The 20,321-nt window shown below is 37.0% G+C and overlaps 1 protein-coding gene across 1 annotated transcript in view; it reads left to right on the top strand.

Annotated features, from left to right (window-relative positions):
* The first annotated feature begins 5,597 nt into the window (after window positions 1-5,597).
* The window catches only part of TINAGL1 (tubulointerstitial nephritis antigen like 1), a 30,712-nt gene continuing 15,988 nt past the window's right edge, over window positions 5,598-20,321 (top strand). The window contains exons 1-3 of the mRNA XM_072418687.1: window positions 5,598-5,692; window positions 14,047-14,377; window positions 16,012-16,075. Coding sequence (XP_072274788.1) covers window positions 14,071-14,377; window positions 16,012-16,075 — 371 coding nt within the window. The 5' untranslated portion in view covers window positions 5,598-5,692; window positions 14,047-14,070. The remainder of the gene's footprint in view (window positions 5,693-14,046; window positions 14,378-16,011; window positions 16,076-20,321) is intronic.

The following is a 20,321-nucleotide window of genomic DNA, read 5'->3' as shown; positions in this document are numbered from 1 at the left end:
AGAGGTTATTTAACCTCTAGTGCCGCGGATTACACATCTTCTCAATAAATGCCAGAGGCATTCTCGCTCATCCCTACATGGCGCATTCTGCAGAATCTTTACTGATACACTTACAGAACAATAAAGAATTAGAAAACCTGTCCCAATTGCTACTTCTCTTAACCTTACCTTCTTTTAATAACAAAGTGAACAAGACAAATCTTAGTATCTATGGGTCTCCTGGATAATGGTGACGTATAAAAACATGCCCTTCCTACTTTTATCAGGTGTTGTGGGTGTTTTAAGGTTCTGAAAGCCATATTGCTCGAGGTATTTTCATTATAGGTTATTTCTCATCATTCATCACAACTCAGTTTGTGTCATTTTTTATAGTATCAATCGTAAATATTCATCTATAGTTTCCACACACATCACTGTTGCATGTTGATCCACAAATTTATAATCCAGACATAAAACAGATTTTGTATTACATTTACTGATCACTGTTCGCGAAGGTCTACCTGCTTATAATTTATATAAATCATTTAAATTGGCCCTCATACTACAATGACATATCAAACCTGCAAAAAATATGTATAATGTATGATTTCTATATATAATAAATGTAGACATGGTATTTTATTTCAGCATTATATACTATATAATATATATTATTATCCATTGTATTAGTGTTAGGCTACACAACTGGTTTTTCCAAACAGATTTTCCCTGGCTGCTTATTTGTTCCTAGTTCCATGTCCTCTTTTGATCATCAAACCTTTATTAATATCAACGAAAATAGATAGGACAGGGAGAGCGAAACAAATCATTATAAGACTTTACTTATATCAAAGCTGTATAGTAGAAAGCGGGCAACCCATAGCTAAAATGCCAGTTTTGGGTAGAGCACCCCTTTGATTTATCTTCAACCTACAAAGACGATGCTGAGATTCTTTGGGCTATCTGCAAGGTTAACTTTTTTTCCTAGCATAAAAAGATCTGACAGTTTTAGAGAAAGGGTACATTTCCATGCAAAACAGATGCACATTCTGTACTCTAAAAACCTATCCTACCTGTCTGTAAAAACTCAGTGTTTATGTAATAAACATTAAATGTTTATATGCAAATAGCCGGTGTTATAGGACTCCTGGAGTTGGCACAAGGTTGGTGTTTTACCTGAACTGCTGGAATGAGCAAGTGTAACTGGCATCAGTCAGCTGTATACAAATGGCTGATACCTAATAGGATGGCACAGATGATTTCACATATTTACATCTACAGTCAGCCTTTGGCATTAAACTCCTTCCTGACTCCTATGAATCCTTGATACATAAAAACTTGGCAAAATACAAAGGATCATTTATTCTTGTCTATCTTACGAAATCAATTGTCTTTGCTGGCTGTCAGCTTGAACCTGTTGGTGTTGAGTATGATGTATTAAAGTGTACAATAAAAGAAGGTGAAGTGCAGTGAGTTGAAAGCAGATGTACACCCTAACTGTATGACAATAGGTTTGCTAATGTACTGTTTTTAGACCCAACTGCAATTTTCATTATCATATATTTGCATTTTTATTGTGTTTGAAATGACAATACCATGGTAAAGTTTAGATAAAAATTTTAGGGATATGCTTTAGGTAATCCTGGACCCGATTTAGTGTTTAGTGAAATTTTTTTTCTAAAAAAAGTGAAAAGATTGGGATGGCAATTTTCACGTCAGGTTTGGTATGTACAAAGAACAAAGAAATCCGGGTGTATTTTGCAGAGATAACATATTCTGGCAATATTTTCACATTAAAGGCTAGTCATATATGTAATTCATCTTTCATTGATATTACATGATATTACATTTACAGAATTAACTGATGCCTTGCACATAAATAAGTGAAATGTATTATTACAATAGTGCAATCTGCTCTCTACAACAGACAGAATATACCACACAATATCTATGCCACTATTAAAATTTACTAGAGACCAGAAGCTGACAATTAGTACACCAGGCTTCTAAAGGCGGTTCATGACCTGGGAAAAACTTGGATATTAGAAAGCACATCAGTTGGTGTTTGAAAATGGCATGTGGTACTCTACAAGTTTGTGGTTTAACATCTTGGTTTGAACACCTGTTTGGGTCAAGTGAGAAAATTGCAAATTGAAATAAGGTCTGTGAAGTCACAGAACCCCAGAAATGTGTATTTATCTTATCCAGCACAAGTTGAGTAGAAGATACCTAGTTTAGTTGTAAGTCTGTACTAAGACTAATGTAAAGTGTCACACCAAGGCTGGTGACACACCCAGCAATTGCAAGTACAGTAAGAACCAGTGGACTTTGCACAGAACTTCTAAGCCTGGTGGGAAATCTTCTCTCTGACTCTTATAAAGTGCCATACCAAGGCAGGTGACACTCAATGCCATGTAGTCTGAATTCAACTCTGCAGGGAACTACATAAGGATGATATAAAGACAGATTCAGGTAATTCAGAACACATTTTGGAATTTTAGAATACATACATTATTGTGTGAATACAGAGTATTCTGTAGCTGCCTATACTTCTGTATCAACGTACTGTATGAAGGCATGGCAAGATGCTTGCAGCCCTACCTAAACCTTATGAGCATAGTAATTATTGGTTGATATCGCTATCCCGTAACCTTGCGCTACAATCTCTTTTGGCCATGGTAATAATATAAAAAGTATGTATCCAGAACAGTGCCACAAAGTCCTCTTTGTTTAGTGTAGCAGAGGGAGCCCCATGACTGGAGCTTTCCACGCTGTCCTTTTTGTTGTTTATTTGTTTTTTGTTTTGTACAGCTCCTTTTATAATGCATTTGCAGTATATTGGGACATATCAGAAAGATACTCATATACATACCTCCCAAATGTCCCTGATTTCGAGGGACTGCCCCTCTTTTAGATATAATCCCTCTGTCACTCGCCCAGTTGCCTCTGGGTCTCTTTTTGGGTTGATATATACACCTCTATAAAGTACATACTGTATTTTTGATTATTAAAAAGTGTTTTTTTAGCACTAAACATTTCATCCAACATTATACCATTTGTTATTTTAAAAAGCTCATATACGCACTACTATATTAATAACACGTTGCTAGTACAGGGCTGGACCCCTTTTTCCCTTCATAATTGCCATCATTTGTTTTGGCATAGATTCAACGAGGTGCTAGAAGCAGTTTTTGATAACATCATGTAGTTGCTCCAGATTTTGCGGCTCTACACCCATGATGTGAATCTCCTGTCCACTACATTCCAAAGGTGCTCTATTGGATTGAGATCTGGTGACTGTGGAGGCCATTTGAATCCAGTGAGCTGTTTGTCATGTTTAACAAACCAGAGCTTTATGACTTGGCACATTATCCCGTGATGGAAGTAGCCATTAGAAGATGGGTACTATGTGGTCATAAAGGGATAGACATGGTCAGCAACAAAAAGGTATGCCTTGACATTTAAACCATGTTCAATTAGTACCAAGGGGCCTAAGGAGTGCCAAGAAAATATCACTCCCACACCAATAAACAACCAGTACAGTACAACCAGTCTGAACCAATCGTACATAGCAGGATGGATCCATGCTTTCATGTTGTTGAAACTAAATTGTGACCCTGCCATCCAAATATTACAGAAGTAATCAAAACTCACAGACCGGACAAATCGTTTCTTGTCCAATTTTGGTGAGTCTGTGGGAAGTGTACACTCCGGTGCCTGTTCTTTACTGTCAGGAATGGCACCTGGTGTGGTCTCTTAATGCTGTAGCTCATCTACTTTGGTTTTAATGAATGGTTATTTGAGTTATTGTTGCCTTTCCATCAGCTGAACTAGTCTGGCCAATTTCCCCTGAGAAATGCCTTTCACTGGATGTTTTCCTTTTTTCAAACCATTCTCTGTGAACCCCAAAGTCATTTTAATAACCCTCCCCCATTCTAATGCTCGTTTATTCTTTAACAGGCCACCATGACAATGTCTAAATGCATTAGGCTGCTGCCATGTGATTGGCTGAATACATAATTGCATGAACAAGCAGGTGTACCTAATAAGGTGACTGTAATAAAGTAAACAAAGTTGTGAACAAAGCACCAATCATTTTCTTCCTATATGTTTTTTATGTTCTGACAAATAAGGGTGAAGGCGTAGCACCTTTTTCTTCAAAGAATGTAGGCAAATTACATTGTCTACATATTTTGAGCAAAAAGGTGTCTTTCTACCTTATTTTTAAAATTGAAAGGAATGCTCCTCACTAAATCAATCTTCTGCAGTATTAAAAATCTAATAATGTACATACAGATGTCATTGTCACTGAAAATATTTTTAAAGCGGAAGTAAACCCAAAACAAAAAAAATACACTTACCTTCAATCCCTCAGATCAGTCTATCCGTCGGGAGGTTTCTTCCATCGGGTCCAGGGTCGTCCCGGTATCAGTCTTCGGCCCGGCGCCGACATCTTCTCCTCTGTTCTTTCGTATTCTTTTTTCACTGCACAGGCACAAGATTTTTTTACATAGATTGTGAGAAAACTTGCCGATCTCACTGCACGTGTGAGATCAGTAATTTTTTTCCCTATTGTTGAAAGGGCCCATTCTGTGCATGCCTGAGATGCTCCTTTAGAAAAAAGGTGTTGCACAAACAGAAACAAACAAAATATTTACTTTAAGTGAAAGGATTGTCTACTCTTTTTTATACAGTAAAAATGTAGGTATGCTTTAAGAACAAGATCACTGTATAGAGACAGGGGCAGAGCAAGCAAGAGTCGTCCTGCTGCATCCTCCCTATAGGAATCAGTGATCGTTAGCTGTCAATGGTAATTTCTTCAGGATCTTCAGTCACATTGACCGGCAGAAAGACATAACTCCTGCACATGCGCAGCTCAGAGTACATTCTAAGGAAGATTGTGAATAGGTATGTTTGTTTTATTGCAGAAGAGGCATAGAACTGACAGACAGGTGGGAATGTGGCCCAAATATTTCAAATGCCTCCTTGTCCTTGGACCTTGACAATTATTTTCAACAAAAAACATTCCAAAGGATTATTTGCGTATAAATGACATATGTATACGTTCCCTGTGTAAATATAAAAAATCTGATACTGCAGATGTATGCCACAATCTTGGATGTGATGTTAGCACCTCTCAGCAAACTAGACAGCAGACTAGAGCTGTCACTCTATTGTATTCTTCCTTGCTCTTCCTCACCTATATACAGGTGTTATAGGCAGCTGGACCAGCACAGGGAATAACTATCCTGCTTCAGAAGAGTAAATGGCTTGGAAGTGCAAGGAGGTAGGTGACTGTGCTAGGGTAATGACCCTTGGAATAGTCAGGAAGGCACTGGAGAGTAAAAAAAAACAGGTGTGGGAAGGGAAGACTGACAGTTAAGCATTTAAAACACTTTTTTTCGTTTCTCTGTAGTTTTATGATGATGAAAGAGCCCCTTTAAGCACTTCAGCATTGTTTTTTTATATTCGAATATTCTTACTAAAGTATTTTAATAACCAGCCCAATGAAATGGGAAGCAGTGACACAGTGAGTTGCTGATATGGGAAGGAATGAGTGTAGTCATGGCTGGGCACGCCTCACATGCACTGGCTATGACAGCAATGTGGGAGTTTCCAGAAAAGTCCATATACAGCACATAAGGAGTATCCCACACACAACTCCAACAAGTGCACACACACTGCATGGTCCCTGCATACCTGGAGTGCCAAGGTAAGAGACATGCCAATATTAACCCTGAGCAATTCACTGCTGCAATGCTAATCCTGAGCACTTCTCTTCTGTACAGTATGGTTGGAGTAAGAGAAAAAAGAATGACACCTTTGTGTATATGATCTTATTATATATGATTGTGCTGTACCTATTCTAGTAGGCATACCCTCCTGCGCCCCAGAATGTGGGCAAATGTACTACATCATCTTGAAGAATAGTGTATGGCTGTTCTGATTATGTGGAAAGATTAGCAAAATGTTAAATTATTTTTGTTTTATTATCTAATTTAAAAACAAAATATGGAATAGAGTAGAAGGAAGAGAAAATAAATCTTCTAACAGATATTATTAAAAATTGACAGAGGTTCTATTCCTTCCCTATTGTATCTGACATTAAAATAAAAATGCATCTATACATGGCTATATATATTTAGTTATATTCCACTCATGTTCTCCCTCATTTAAATAAATAAATCTAACTGCATGGGAAGGGTCCTTGTCTTATTTATGACGGTATTCTGAACTTCCAGCTTATTTGCAGAATTCCTTTTTAAAGTGTACCATTCTACCATGTATGGTTTCCCAGTGACCGAAGATAATTTCTCTAGCGCAGGAATTGGGTAACCAGAATAGTCATTCTTTAATGCCTTGGACATGTTTGATAAGCTGTGGCTCTGACACTTAGTGGTCTGTCATTTAGTGTTTTTTATTATTATCAGTTACTTGTTATTACTTTTTGACATTCCTGGTGGTTAGAAATAACCACATGTGTCATTGGTACTTTATCTGAACTTCCTTTCTGTATACTGGAATGTGTAAGCAATTTCAATCAAGTTTTTTTGCCACGATGGGCAGGTCTAGATGACCCTGAATTCACGGTGTGCACTACGCACAGGCATGCCGTTCTCTATCAGTTCCTGCCTTCAATGCCAATCTCAACCTTCGGCTGTAGATAAGTAAGGAAAAAATGTGAAATATTGTCAATAAAACTCCAGTGTTTCTGGGACTGAAGAGAGACATATTCAGACAATGTGACCTGGAATGTAGGTAATTCTCAATGGCTGTGTGTACTATAGGTATATATATATATATATATATATATATATATATATTTATGTGGCCTTCCTAAATTACCTTGAAAGCGAAAACACAAAAAAAAACATTCTCACTACTTAGATGATCTCATAAATAATAGTATTGTGGGTTATGGATATGGTGTTAATGCATCCAATTCTTCATTCTTTAAATGATTTACTAGCACTGCCTGGCTGTGTATTCTTCATTCACAAAGACTTATATCATTAAGGGATTGTTCAAATTGGCGGTTAACCTAGTTTCAGAAAATGTAAAGGAGCTGTCAGGCTCTCTTATTACCTCTGAAATTAATGAGAGTGGTTGAAAAGTTTTTTTCAGGCAGTGCGGCTGCGTTGCTGTTTTCCAGGCAAAGACTACTCCGCTGCTCCATGGACTTTGATGGGAATTTTTTACAAATACCTCTTAAGCAGTTTTTAGGAATTCCAATGGCATTTGAAAATGTTTGTGAAGAAGACATTTTTCTACTTTTTCAGGTGTTAGGTATAGCCCAGAATCCTCCATCCTAACTGTCTGTAACCATTCCTGGGCACCTATTGGTTGAAACTGGGCACCTGGAAGGCACTATTATTATTATTATTATTATTATACAGTATTTATATAGCGCCATCATATTACGCAGCGCTGTACAGAGTCCATAGTTGTGTCACTAACTGTCCCTCAAAGGAGCTCACAATCTAATGTCCCTACCATAGTTATATGTCATTAATGTAGTCTAGGTCAATTTAGGGGGAAGCCAATGAACCTAACTGCATGTTTTTGGGATGTGGGAGGAAACCGGAGCACTAACCACAATGTGGTCTTGTATGCATTACATTGTGTACAGCTGTATGAAGCAGATTATTTATCCACTTAGGTATTAAAGGGTTGACAAATTAGGTAAGATTTGATGTCAGTTTTTGGAGAACCATGTGAACTATGCATTGCAACCAACAGGGTGACATAGCTTTTTGTATAACATGCTATGAGACTATTTGGGAATAACCTGATATGTCTACGACACTTGTTTTCCCAGTCATAGATTTTACAGCCTGTTGTACATCTTTATTGAGCAGAGATTGATCATTGCTTTTTCTCTTTATTATTATTAATATTAATAAACAGGATTTAAATAGCGCCAACATATTACGCAGCTCTGTACATTAAATCTTTAGAGAATATAATTTATGAATGGTGTCTGCATCAGCTGAATTAGGAAGAGGTTTTATGTTTCTAGTACTGCCATTATACAGTATATATGTCCCTTTAGCAAAGTTGATGTTTATTTATTGCTAGTGATATATTAAAATATATATATAATACTGTATGCAATATGCAATATTTTCAGATAGATAAAATTTAGATTGATCAAAACCATTCAGTTTTCAATTGTAATCGTGAGCAGTATATGGGTAGAATGGTTACCCATTGTATTGAAATCAAAACCACTAATAGTGAAATTGATAATAATTCAGATCAGAAGATCAGATATTGGACAAGTAGATGGTACATTGAATACTGGTAGTCAAACTCAAAGATTGTTTGCTATCACAATCATAATATTGATTAAAAAAACTTTGAAAGAAAAATACAATGTATATACTTAGTCTACTTAAGAATAGCAAAACTGGGCAGAAATGTCTGATGAAGTGGAATTGCTGTCCATTTTTGAGCAGCTAAACAGTCTTCTTTTGCAAATGTAATCATTCATCTCCAATAAATAAACAGTGTACGTGCTATTCAGCTCATGACTTATTATTTTGCTAAAGAATTGTTCTATAAACATCTGGTGAACATGCTTGTTTGTACCTACAAAATAGGGGAGGGGTCCTGTGGATAACAATAGTTTTCTTGTGGGTAACAGCAGTGATTATACAAAAATAAATCCCAGCTATTTGAGTTTTCCTCCAAGCATACTTGGCCAAGGAACATTAGCCAGGGTTATGGAAGGCTGTGGAAGACAATAATACAAAAACAACTTGATCTAAATGCAGCAATGTTTACAGGTGCTCTTTATGGATAGCCACAGTTGCTCAGACATATGAAGATTTGCTTTTATTGTTCTACAAGATTTGATTTTAGAATGAATCTGGCTCATGAACAAAAGTGGTCACAAATTATATAGAGGGAGGGTCCACTTGTAATGTATAGGTAGGTCCACTACAAATGACTAACTTGTAAAGTTTAACCAACTGGTATTTCATACACCTGGATGTCATATTTATAATGACATTGTATATGTAGTCTTGCTCATGTTTACTTTTTTTGTACCTGGACAATAATTAACAGTCAGATTGTATTGCGTGAGGTTAGCATGGCACATTCTTTGATGTCTGAGTAATGGTTGAGAAGACTGCAGCAATATCATATATGGTCATGTTCAGGTGGAAAAATACACACGTGATATGTGTATAGAACTGACACCTTTTGTTTGTTGAGTCTAACAAGTATAGTCTCCCTGTGTGTTAATGTACAACAAAAAGCTGCGCAAGGTTTGCCTGTAGTGTTCCTGAACAATATGTCACTTTAGTAACTTTAGTAACCCAATCACTTAGTGACTGTGGCTGTAGCGTGACTTCCACAGCAGATATACATCCACCAATGTCTATGAATATTCACTTTAGTAAGCATGTGTGTTTATAATAATAATCCTAAAGACATAGCCCAAAGGCTTTCTCTATATTCACACGTAACGTATATACGTTCTACATAATTGACTTTCAATGCAGAGGGTTGCTTATTCTAGACACCCATTCATGTCAAAATAAAACATTGTTTAAATACCTTCATACTGTAATCAATTTCTTGGCAGAGATTTAATCAGTAAATATGTTCATACCTGCTGTAACACATCTACAGGATGTTTCCCAATGTGTGGTATGTTGGTCACAGAGGGTACCGAAACTATTTTCCTACAGTAAATCTCAGCATCAATCTCAGATCTTTAATGATAGCGAAGGTGGATAAAGGGAGCAGGATGTGAGAGTTGGAAGGAAAAAATTCACTACAATTGAAGATACCATTGCTACCATTAAACATCTGTCACAGACAGACAGCGGTTCAATAATGAACAATTTTCCTTGGAGTATATAAATGCCTGAAGGTATATATATTTAATTTTGGACACGATGGGAAGAGAGACAAATCTGGCATAATAGAGAGGACATCTATTTGTAGACAGGACACCCAGGAACAAGTATCCCTTTTAGAAGATGAGTGGTGGGTGAGTCTGTAAAATTTTGGGTTTCTCATCATATTAATATAATGATCATGATAATGATAGACAAACAGAAATGTAGCAACTTTTTTGCTTTTTTGTAGAAACTTTTTTTGCCCAGATGTTCAATTTAACAGACTTTGGGTGTCTCTCTTTAGAATTTGATTGAGATTGAGAAGCTTTTAGTGTTGCTGGTATGGGGATGATGAATTTGACAGTATGTTATATTGTCAGTGTTCTAACATGAATACAAATGACATTTTAATAGGCTCATGAATCTAGTCATACAACATGCTGCCTTGGGCAAACTTCTGCTCTCCAGTTATGATTTGTTTATGACATTGAAATATAGGTGATCATTGCTCTGTCAGTGCTGCTGATAGTGTATATCCTAAAAAAAAGTGTATATCCTACAGAAAAACGCTTTATACATATACAATATACATATACAATAAATGCATAAACCATCACATATCCGAGATTTATGAAAATATATCATTTTCTCTCTTCCCATGATTTTATAAACCATAGCTAATTATTCAATAGGTTTTTTTCCTTACAATGTCTTTAAAAAAGTCCAATTCTTTATTATATTACTTGCTACACAACCACTTTAAGAGTTAAGCTGCGTACACACGGCAAATTTTTCTCGCCCGATAATCGGTATCGGCCAATTATCGGGCGAAAATCTGCCATGTGTACAGTCGGTCGTCGTCCATCGTCCGACGACCGTCCTGGCGGATCCATGGACGATGGACGACGACCGATCCTAATGAAAGGGAAGGGGAGAGCGCGCAGCAGGGTGCCGCTCCGTCGCTCTCCCCCTCCCCTCTCCATAGAGCATGAACGGTGCTGTATGTACAGCATCGTTCATGCATCGTGCAGTCTTTTCTCGTTGGAAAGGATCGTGAAAGATCCTTTCCAACGAGAAAAATTGCAGGTGTGTACGCAGCTTAAGACACTTTAGGACCTGTCCTGTTCCCATTCAGTGCAAAGTAATACATTTGCTTTAATCCCCCGTCATTAGAATAAACTTACCTTTTCCTCCACTCAGCACTGTATAGGGTACCTGGCCCTATACTGTAATTATGCAGAGGAAGTATTGGAGAGGTTGCCAACATCTCCATTTGCCTAGTTTGCTGGACTTGGCCCCAGATGATAACATAGTACAATACTAGGTACAGTACAGGTTAAAAAAAAAAATAAATGAGCTTTCTGAATTCAAAGATGGAGAGAGAAAGATGTATGCTGAATATATTGGTGATGGTGTAAGGTCTTGATTAGAACAGTGCTTGGCTCATTCACCAGAACCCGGTGCACTTTTCACAGCCCAGGGCACTGATGCACTGAAATAATAACTGTATTTTATGCTGTGATGTAGCATAAAAGGATCATCAGACCATGAATATTTATTGAATAGACATGGACATTTCACATGATACAAACAAGCTGCAGCGCAACTCTTCTGCTTCCTAAAAAAAAGGGAATAGGCGACACAGCCTAATGTTATGTAATAATACAGTGAAAACAACTATTTCAGTATGTGATGTTGGCTATACATATAACAAGCTTTCCTGATGAATACCTAGACCAGTCTTTAAGGGTGGTTTCATCCATGTGCCTGTTACCATGTGCAACACTTACGTGTTAGGACGTCATCAAATGTGCACGGCAATGCATTAATATGCACATGCCTAAGTGTCTCTTAGTTCTCATATTGCTAAATAAGCATGTATTTGTACCATAGTGAACTTTAAAATATTGAATTTACAGTATCTTGCAAATATCCAAGCTGTCATATGATATGGACACGGTTAATCCAGTTTCTTTGTTTTTTGCATTACAGCTGTTAAATCCATGTCCAGGCTGGATATGCAGGGACATAAACAGGCTGACTAGTTATAAAATTTGGACAATAATTAATATATTGTTGGCAATATTGAGCTCAGAATTAGATGTTGGGTTTTACAGTATAGGAACAAACATATTTTTGTTATTATTTGTTATTTTGATGGGATGATAGGATCCCTTGGATGAAGTGTAAAGGTGCCAAGATATATAAGCTGTACAATTAGACCAGTAAATAGAAGCATCTACAATTTTATACCCATATGACTGACATTTTATAAGTCATACTGGCAGATTGGATGCTGATATTGGCTATATTGTGCAATACTGTGAATGTGTTGATGGACTGTTTTCTATCTAGTAGACCTTTGAAGAAACACTAAACATTAAAAAAACTAAATCGCAATTGCTTATGCTACACTATGCTATAACAAAGTAAATGTCATTCAACTAGAGATTACATTTACTTTAGTCTAACTGCTTTTTGCACAAAGTATGTCATTTGGGTTTTATGTTTTGCATGGTATATACATGTCTGTTTGCAAGATGCCTGCCGAAGGTTACTAAATCCCCTGAAGCTGGTCATTGCCTGTCTGGAGCTACCTGTCATTCTTCACATTCTAAGAACTCACCTGTGGATTCCAGATGTCAGGATATACTTATCTTTGATGCTTTGGTAGCCAGTGTGCTTTTAGCTGTATTTGTAAATTCAGTATGAAAGTGGAACTGCAGGATCCCCCTGGATATGTATATACGCACACACATTTCTGTACATTTCGGATATGACAAAGCTGTATTATTCACCTGTTTTGTACAGTTAGGGAATGCAGAATCATTCACCTGCTAAATGTAGCCTGAAGGCATAGATGGAAAGAATCTGCTAACAAGCCTTTTCTTTCTACTTTAATATTACCGTATTTATTTCTGATAGCAATTCTAGGGCATTGAATTATTGCATAGTGCATTCTGAAGGCTTGAAAGCCGAGATTGTAAGCTCTGGGTAGGGTCATCTCCCCCTCCTGTGCCACTATTTGTGTCTGTTTGTCATTTGCTACCTCTATTTATTGTACAGCTCTGTGTAATATGTTTGCGCTATATAAATACCGTTTATTGTTAATATTGTTATTAATAATAATAATAATAATAATAATAATAATATTGCTTTCCTAGTTCCTCCCTCTCTCTTATTTGACATTTTTAATTACAACATTTATGTTTTTTATTGCATACCTATTTTGTAGTCCCGATGACCTTGTCATTGGACCTCCATATGCAGGTAAGGCAGATCATGGCTTATAGGAGGATCTGGTGGGTGCTTTACATAACTTCCTGAAAACATCAGAGCACTCTGTTTCAGTATTCTTGCAAGAGCCCTCAGTACTGATGCAAACAGTGAGATAACTATTAGAAAGAGCTATGCAAACAAAACAAACTTTGATGAGTGAATGTCAGTCTGGAGGAGTGGACATTCCTAGGTAGACTATTTATCATGCAGACTGCCCTTGGTAACCCTCACATGTGATTCTGATCTTCCTTGAATGAAAAAACTAAACTCCAATAAATAAAATGGTCTTGCAAACTGTGCAAGAATAAAGGAAAGGCTTGAGTTTAGGTTTAACTAGTTTAATAAATCTGGGAATTTCAAACAACTGAGCAAATATAATTTCTTACATTTATTTTTTTTTCTACCTGGTAATTGCATGGAATGGTCTTAGCACTGATGTAGCTGAAGGCACAGATCATAGCATAATATATATATAGACCTTGCTTGTGAAACCAGTGTCTACAGATATGAGAGAATTGTATCTAGAAGATTGGGCAAAGAGTCACATTTCTGCAGGTAGTGTTATATTGCCACAGGCACCACTGCTGAATGACATATTTTGAGCCATCATCCTGCTCTCTCTACTCCCACCTCTGTACCATGTCCGCATACCTACAGAGATTTCTTAATCACTAAGATAAATGAAGTCACTAGCATGTTGAGACATTTATGAGCATCCAGCAGAGAAATGTTTTCTAGTTTATATATTTATTTTTACCTATTTCGAATTATAAAATAATATATTAAAATAGCTTTGTACTTTGCTGTGATAAAAATGTAATTTTGAAAAACTACTTTCTGATGCCAAATAGGAATTTAGCCTCTCGGAATATTGAAGGCCTTTAGGCAGTAACCTTTACTGTCAACATCACTTTTATCATTCTTCTCTTTGCAGGAACTTTGACCGCATTATCCAAAGATGAGGCTCCTTTTCTTTGCTTCACTTTTGCTGTGCATTGGTGTAATTAAAGACATCACAGCCCGTAGGTCTCGCACACGACGTGAGCTGGCCCCAGGACTTCATACTCTAGGAATTAGAGATCCAGGTGGCTCATATTGTCAGAAGAAGGGTTCTTGCTGCCCAGAAAGAGATGATGCCTGTACAGTGCCCTATTTAGATACTATCTGCTACTGTGATTTGTTCTGCAATCGAACAGTGTCTGACTGCTGTCCTGACTTCTGGGGATTTTGTTTAAACATTAGTCCCCCTGAAGGTATCCAGAAAGGTAAGAAAAATATTGTAGACACAACATGTACAGTTTGCTTTATGTACTACCTTGGGGTAAAGACCTTTGACAATATTCGTCTCTCACTTCATTTTCCCTCTAGCATCATTCTGTTTTCTGTTAAGAATTTAAGCATCCATGATATGCCAAATTCGTCGTATGTATGTATTTTTAGCATTATCTGGTGTGATAAAAGAACAGCATTTTAGTTTCTTCTTTAACTTTTATTATGTTTACTTAGTGGAACACTTAAATAGGCTACATTTAGCTGAAATAACCCCTTTTATCAAAGAGCAAACTTTGACCTTACTTGAGCCTGTGCGTTGCCCATGCAGGGTACGCCAACAGGTTCAACTAATTGCTGCTCTACCCAGTTGCATTTACCATATTCCTATTTGCTTCAGTTCTCTGCTGTTTAGTTTAGTGCTGGTAATGTAGATTTATAAGCAATACTCTTGGGTTTTGAGGAACATATGGTAGTCCCACCTTTCTCCCACAAGACAGCACTAGTGCTTGTAGAATGGCTACCAGTGCTGTGTCATGGAGCCAGAGAATCCCAAGCCCTGAATCATCTTTAAGTAATACACAGGTTCCTTAGTTTGTATCCTGTAACAGAACAGCAAGTCATAGAAAGTAAAGCAAGTACATGCAGCTGGGGCAGAAGGTAAGTGAACATGCCCATTTAATCCACATGGGCAAAACACTTTAAACATTACAATTACATCTCCATTGGATATATGGGATTTGATTTGTTATGCACCATTTACATAGCGACAGGACAATGGACTTTGTAAAGCGCTGCATAACTTGTTGTCGCTGTATAAATAGTAGTTAGTAATAATAATAATGATGATGTGTGATAGGATGTTTGGAGTCAACAAAGCATAATCTCATTTACTAAGCGACTGTGAATGAAATATCCCTTGCAAGAGGATAATTTTCTTTGCTGAGCAAACAGTAAATCAACCTCAGTACAGTTTGAAATGCTTTTCCTACCCTCATAACTTTAAGTGACCGTTTGCCCATATGTCAAACACTTTCCTGATGTGGAGGAACAGGGGTGGGGGTTCCAAAGGAGCCACTGAAAGTGGATAAGCCTACAGCTTCTAGTAGGGAACATTGCTGGCAGGAAGACAAAGTGACCTGTGGAGTTTATTGAGCCTTTAAGCCCTAGATACTCTTTACCGCTTACCCTCCAAGGCAGAACAGCAGTCCGCTGCAAAAGTTCTGTTCTATTCTAGTGAATAGAAAGAAGCAATTATTCCTATATAACAGCACCCTTCTAACAACCTTTAGTTTAAAGTACCAAATGACAATAACTTCTTTTCCACGGCTGCTGTTAATGCTGCCAACACTGCAGTTTTGGCGGAATGCTAGTGATAGTGTTTACTTGAAGCATGCATTTATTTCCTCCGGAGAGTGCTGAAATCTGTTAAAGAACAAAAAGAAATATAATTCAGTTTGCAATAGTCTGTAGCGTTGCAAGATTTGGATATTAATGAATGATTGGATGCCTCTTAGTAGGATGCTTTTTTTCTTTTTTCCAGTATATTCAGTGTGTGTTTTTAATATTGAATTGAGAAGCTCATAAGCCAATACAGTAATAATGACTTGTTGCAATAACTTTCTTATAGTGTGTATTAAAAATGGCCAGATATATCCAAGTGGAGCAACATACCAAGACAACTGTAATCGATGGTAAGCCTACTAATCAATGTTCAGATTCAAACTTTCCCTTTGATTTTTTTTTTGCCTGCCTAATGGCCTCTCACAAATGATTTTTATTATCTTTATCATATTTATATTAATTATTTATATTCATGAAGGATCTTCTTCATGAGGATGGTGAAAGCAAGAAGCCGAGCTAGCTCACTTGCTAGTCTATTTTAACTAAATTTTATACTGTGGCCACGTCTATCCAGAGGCCACATGATAGATAATACAGCTGGCAGTGGGAAATTGTTTTTCACAAACTCCTGACTCCCTTCAACTTCAGTAACACTTCTGATTGTCCTTATAATGTTATAAAAAGTATTCTCTTGTCTGGAAGTCTTGTCTTGTCTGGACTAGTATTGGGTATAGTTGTTTTTTAGTTTTGTCTGGAACCTTTCATGTTAGCCATAATTCTTATATACCTTAGAATAGAATCTGTGTAGATTACCTTAAATTCCGCTTGTTTAGTACCCCCAACTTTATTTGGAACACTCATTTCAAAGTGCAGAAGTGATGAACCTACAAGCTTCCTATAGCCATTTGAATCATTTGGCACACATGGTTTACTGCCTGAATTATAACTACTATTTTCCTTCCCTTCAGCCGTATTTTAGAGGGTATAAAATCAGTTGTCACATTTTATAACTAATCTTTCCTGAAGTTCTCTGGTACCATCTACTTTTTTAGAAAGATTGCTTTTGAGCATAATAATTATGGTAATACAAAATGAATAGTAGTTACTATCAGGAAACCCATGCTGATAAATGATTTCAGCCATAGAAAACTAAATGCCATTTGGTTAGGGTTCACTGTTCTTTGAACACCAATCAACCTTACTTACATACAACTTATTACTTCTGGTGAATAGTTTAGCCACAGTGATCCCCAGCATAAATAATTATTGTATATGTCATGTTTTATTCGCTATATAGGTTCTGTGTTTTCTATAAAATGGCTTAATTTACAAAGCAGTAAGAGTAAGATATGCTTATGTTTTTTACATACTTTTTTTTTATACTTTTGTTGATTCATGGACTCTTGTTAGACATAACACAATTTCATGTTAAAAATGTAATCCATTTTTTAAGTATCTTGTCAAGCAGACACGAACAGTGGTTCACTGGGCCCAGTGCCAGGGTTTCTCTTCCCTCTCTCCTAGATTCTTTTTTATTACGTTCTAGAGACCAAGGCCTAATTTGATCAGGAATCCTGGCAGTTAGACAGAGGAAAAACGAACAATAATGTCCATTCTGTGACTGCTGAAAACTAAAAGAACAGAGCATTTTTACAATCAATAAAATTTCCCTTCCTCCAGATCATCATGAGTAGCACATCACTGGCCTATAGAGAATTTTCTCTGTACACTGCATCACATTCTACAAGTCTGCACAACGTTTGTCATTTCAGAATAATGTATAATCATAACTGTAGCTCTGTATAACATAGCACAAATCTTTAGCATACTTAATTCATAAAGCAGAACAAAAAAGAAAAACACTGACGAAGTGCAGGTACAGAATGGCGACAATCTTTGGAAATTATTCCAAATTTACCTTCATTGGAATTGCTCCCTATGCGGTTTTATTTAGTTTGTCTGCAGATTTGAGATTATTATAATATCATTGTACATAATTCATGTACTGAAAATGATCTCTGCATGTTCTCATGTTAAAACATAATTAGTTTTCACCCTCTCATCTTGTGCCCAATAACATGAGTGATGTTCTATAGATGCTATGCATTACTTCCCCTTCCATATCAATATTTGTTAGGAGGAAATATGGAAATACACTAAAAGCAATCCTGACATTTTGATATTTTGAATGATCATCCTACAAACCCACATGACAACGCTCACATAATTTTGTATTTTATATTGCATGCTATGAATAGCACTTTTTTGGAGTTGACACAAAACAGTTACACACTGAGAGTGATTCAGTAAACATTTACAAAGTGTTACTGCAGTCTTAAGTGCCTGCCAGGATGCCAGGAGCTCAAAGAGTACTTTCCTTTAGCTGCATCTCTTTTGATTGGAAAACTCTCAGTTAATATGTGCCAAGCTGGTAACGTGTTTCTAATATGTTGGTGTCCAGTGATCAGGTCACTCTGCACAGTGGTAAACTATGATTATAGGCATAGAGATTTGAGGGTAGTCAGCCACGTAGGCATAGTCTGAATACCAAGACACACATCTATAGACTGGATGAGCTTGTCTCAGCATGCATGGGAGAATGTAATGGAGAGGAGGGAGCTCCATCATGCCATAATCTCTTGGAAGGAATCACAAAAGATTGTCAAATTAATCATTTACTGTTATGTCATCCCACTTGTTAAAATAACTTTAAAACCAGGACAGTTAACTGGTGGTAAAATACATTTAAGCAATGTGTAGAAATATGGATTATTTTATACATGTCAAAAAGGAAACATTGGAACTGAAGTATTATAATGGCTCCTTTTACAGACACTTTACAGCAGACCATGAGTTAGCCACAAGAAAAACAACAACTAATAGGCTCTATTAAATTTGCAGTCCATGTGACATAAACCTGCTTGGATTTTCAAAGGCTCAGTATAGCAAAAATAGCAAAGACAGATTAGAAATTCTAGGGAGAGCAATAGCTGGGGGCCCACCCCAAATACTTCAATGACAGATTAACAGCCTAAAGCTGCATATGCACAATGGTACCATTGGCAGCCACTGGCTGTTTTTTCAAGCTGCATTCCATGTTGTTCAGTATGGACCACGTGCTTAACATAATATAGTCGTTAACAATGACCTAACCTCAGACAAGTTCAGACATATTGTGGCTTAGTAGGTATTTTGTGCACCATAAATGTTATACCTATATTGTGGTTAGAGTGGAAGTTAATTGAAAGTAATTAAAGTGGAACTAAAGCCCTGCTTTACAAAATTAAGGAGCAGGCAGCTGGTTATTGCAGAAAGGGACAGGTGATGTCCCTTCCGCAATAATCCATCTTACCTGCCTGATCGTTCTGGTGAAATGTGAAAAAACTGAGATGAACATGGGCAATGTTTGTTGCCAGGGAAACTTGGCAATCCCAGATTCCCTTGCATGTTCTGGGAATAAATGAACTCCCGCACGCCTGCGTGGGAATTACAATTTCCCACCATGACCGATCAAGATGGGATGGCTGAAGACCGTTCCTAGGAAGAAGAGGAAAAAAAGATGGTGGTGCCCTGTGATGGAACGCAGATAGAGTGGCTTTAGTTACACATTAACTAAAGAGCTAAATATATATATATATATATATATATATATATATATATATATTATGTTGGCGCTATATAAATCCTGTTTAATAATAATAATAATAATAATAATATATATATATATAAAAATAAAAATAAGTTCTATTTTCAATTATCATATGTTAGGTATATCTAGGGGTAGTTAGTCACATTCAACTGGATGTGTTCTTGTAATATATTTTGCAGTCTTCCAAGATACTTCTTCACTTGTACCAGTTAAAAAAATACCATAGTATTTATATTCACACACCACAAAAAACCTTAATCCATTCACTAATAAATATGATGCTGCAGAAGTTGATTGTCTAAGGCAGGGGTGTCAAACTCAAAAACAGTGGAGCAAAATTAGTTAGACAAAGTTCCGGGCCAAACTTGAAACGGAAATAGCACCGCTACTACAATTCCCTGCGTCAAGAAAACAGTCCAACAGGCTTAATGTTATGAGTGGCTGGAACTCCCTCTTCACTCAAATAGCATTGCTGCTACAATTCCCTGCCTCTATAAAACAGCCCAATGCGGAGCCACGCATAGGCAGAGAGGTCGCTGGTCTAAAGACATGAGTGATGCCGCTACTACAATTCCCGGCATTACTTGCTATTTCATAGCAGTGGCAGGCCAGCTTATCTTCATATTTAGGATTCCTTCAGGGGCCAAAAAAAAGGACGTTGTGGGCCAGATTTGTCCCGGGGTCCAAAGTTTGACACCCCTGGTCTAAAGAGACAACTCCATACTAGGAGGTATGGGGTTTGTTGAACCGCCCTGTCCTAATAACATAATATCATCTTTGGTGTCAGGAAGTCTGCATACCCTGTTTCCCCGATTATAAGGCACTGTCCTCTATTTTTTGAAATGCCAAAATATGCCCTAGGTCTTATTTTCAGGGGATGTCTTATTTTTCCATGAAGAAGACTACAGTACACATTTATTGTTGAAAGTCACTCATGATCACTCATG

The sequence above is a fragment of the Pyxicephalus adspersus genome, chromosome 1 (genome assembly GCF_032062135.1).
Source record: "Pyxicephalus adspersus chromosome 1, UCB_Pads_2.0, whole genome shotgun sequence".
Taxonomy (NCBI): domain Eukaryota; kingdom Metazoa; phylum Chordata; class Amphibia; order Anura; family Pyxicephalidae; genus Pyxicephalus; species Pyxicephalus adspersus.
Note: the sequence above shows the minus strand (reverse complement) of the source record. Positions and strands in the feature narration are given on the sequence as shown.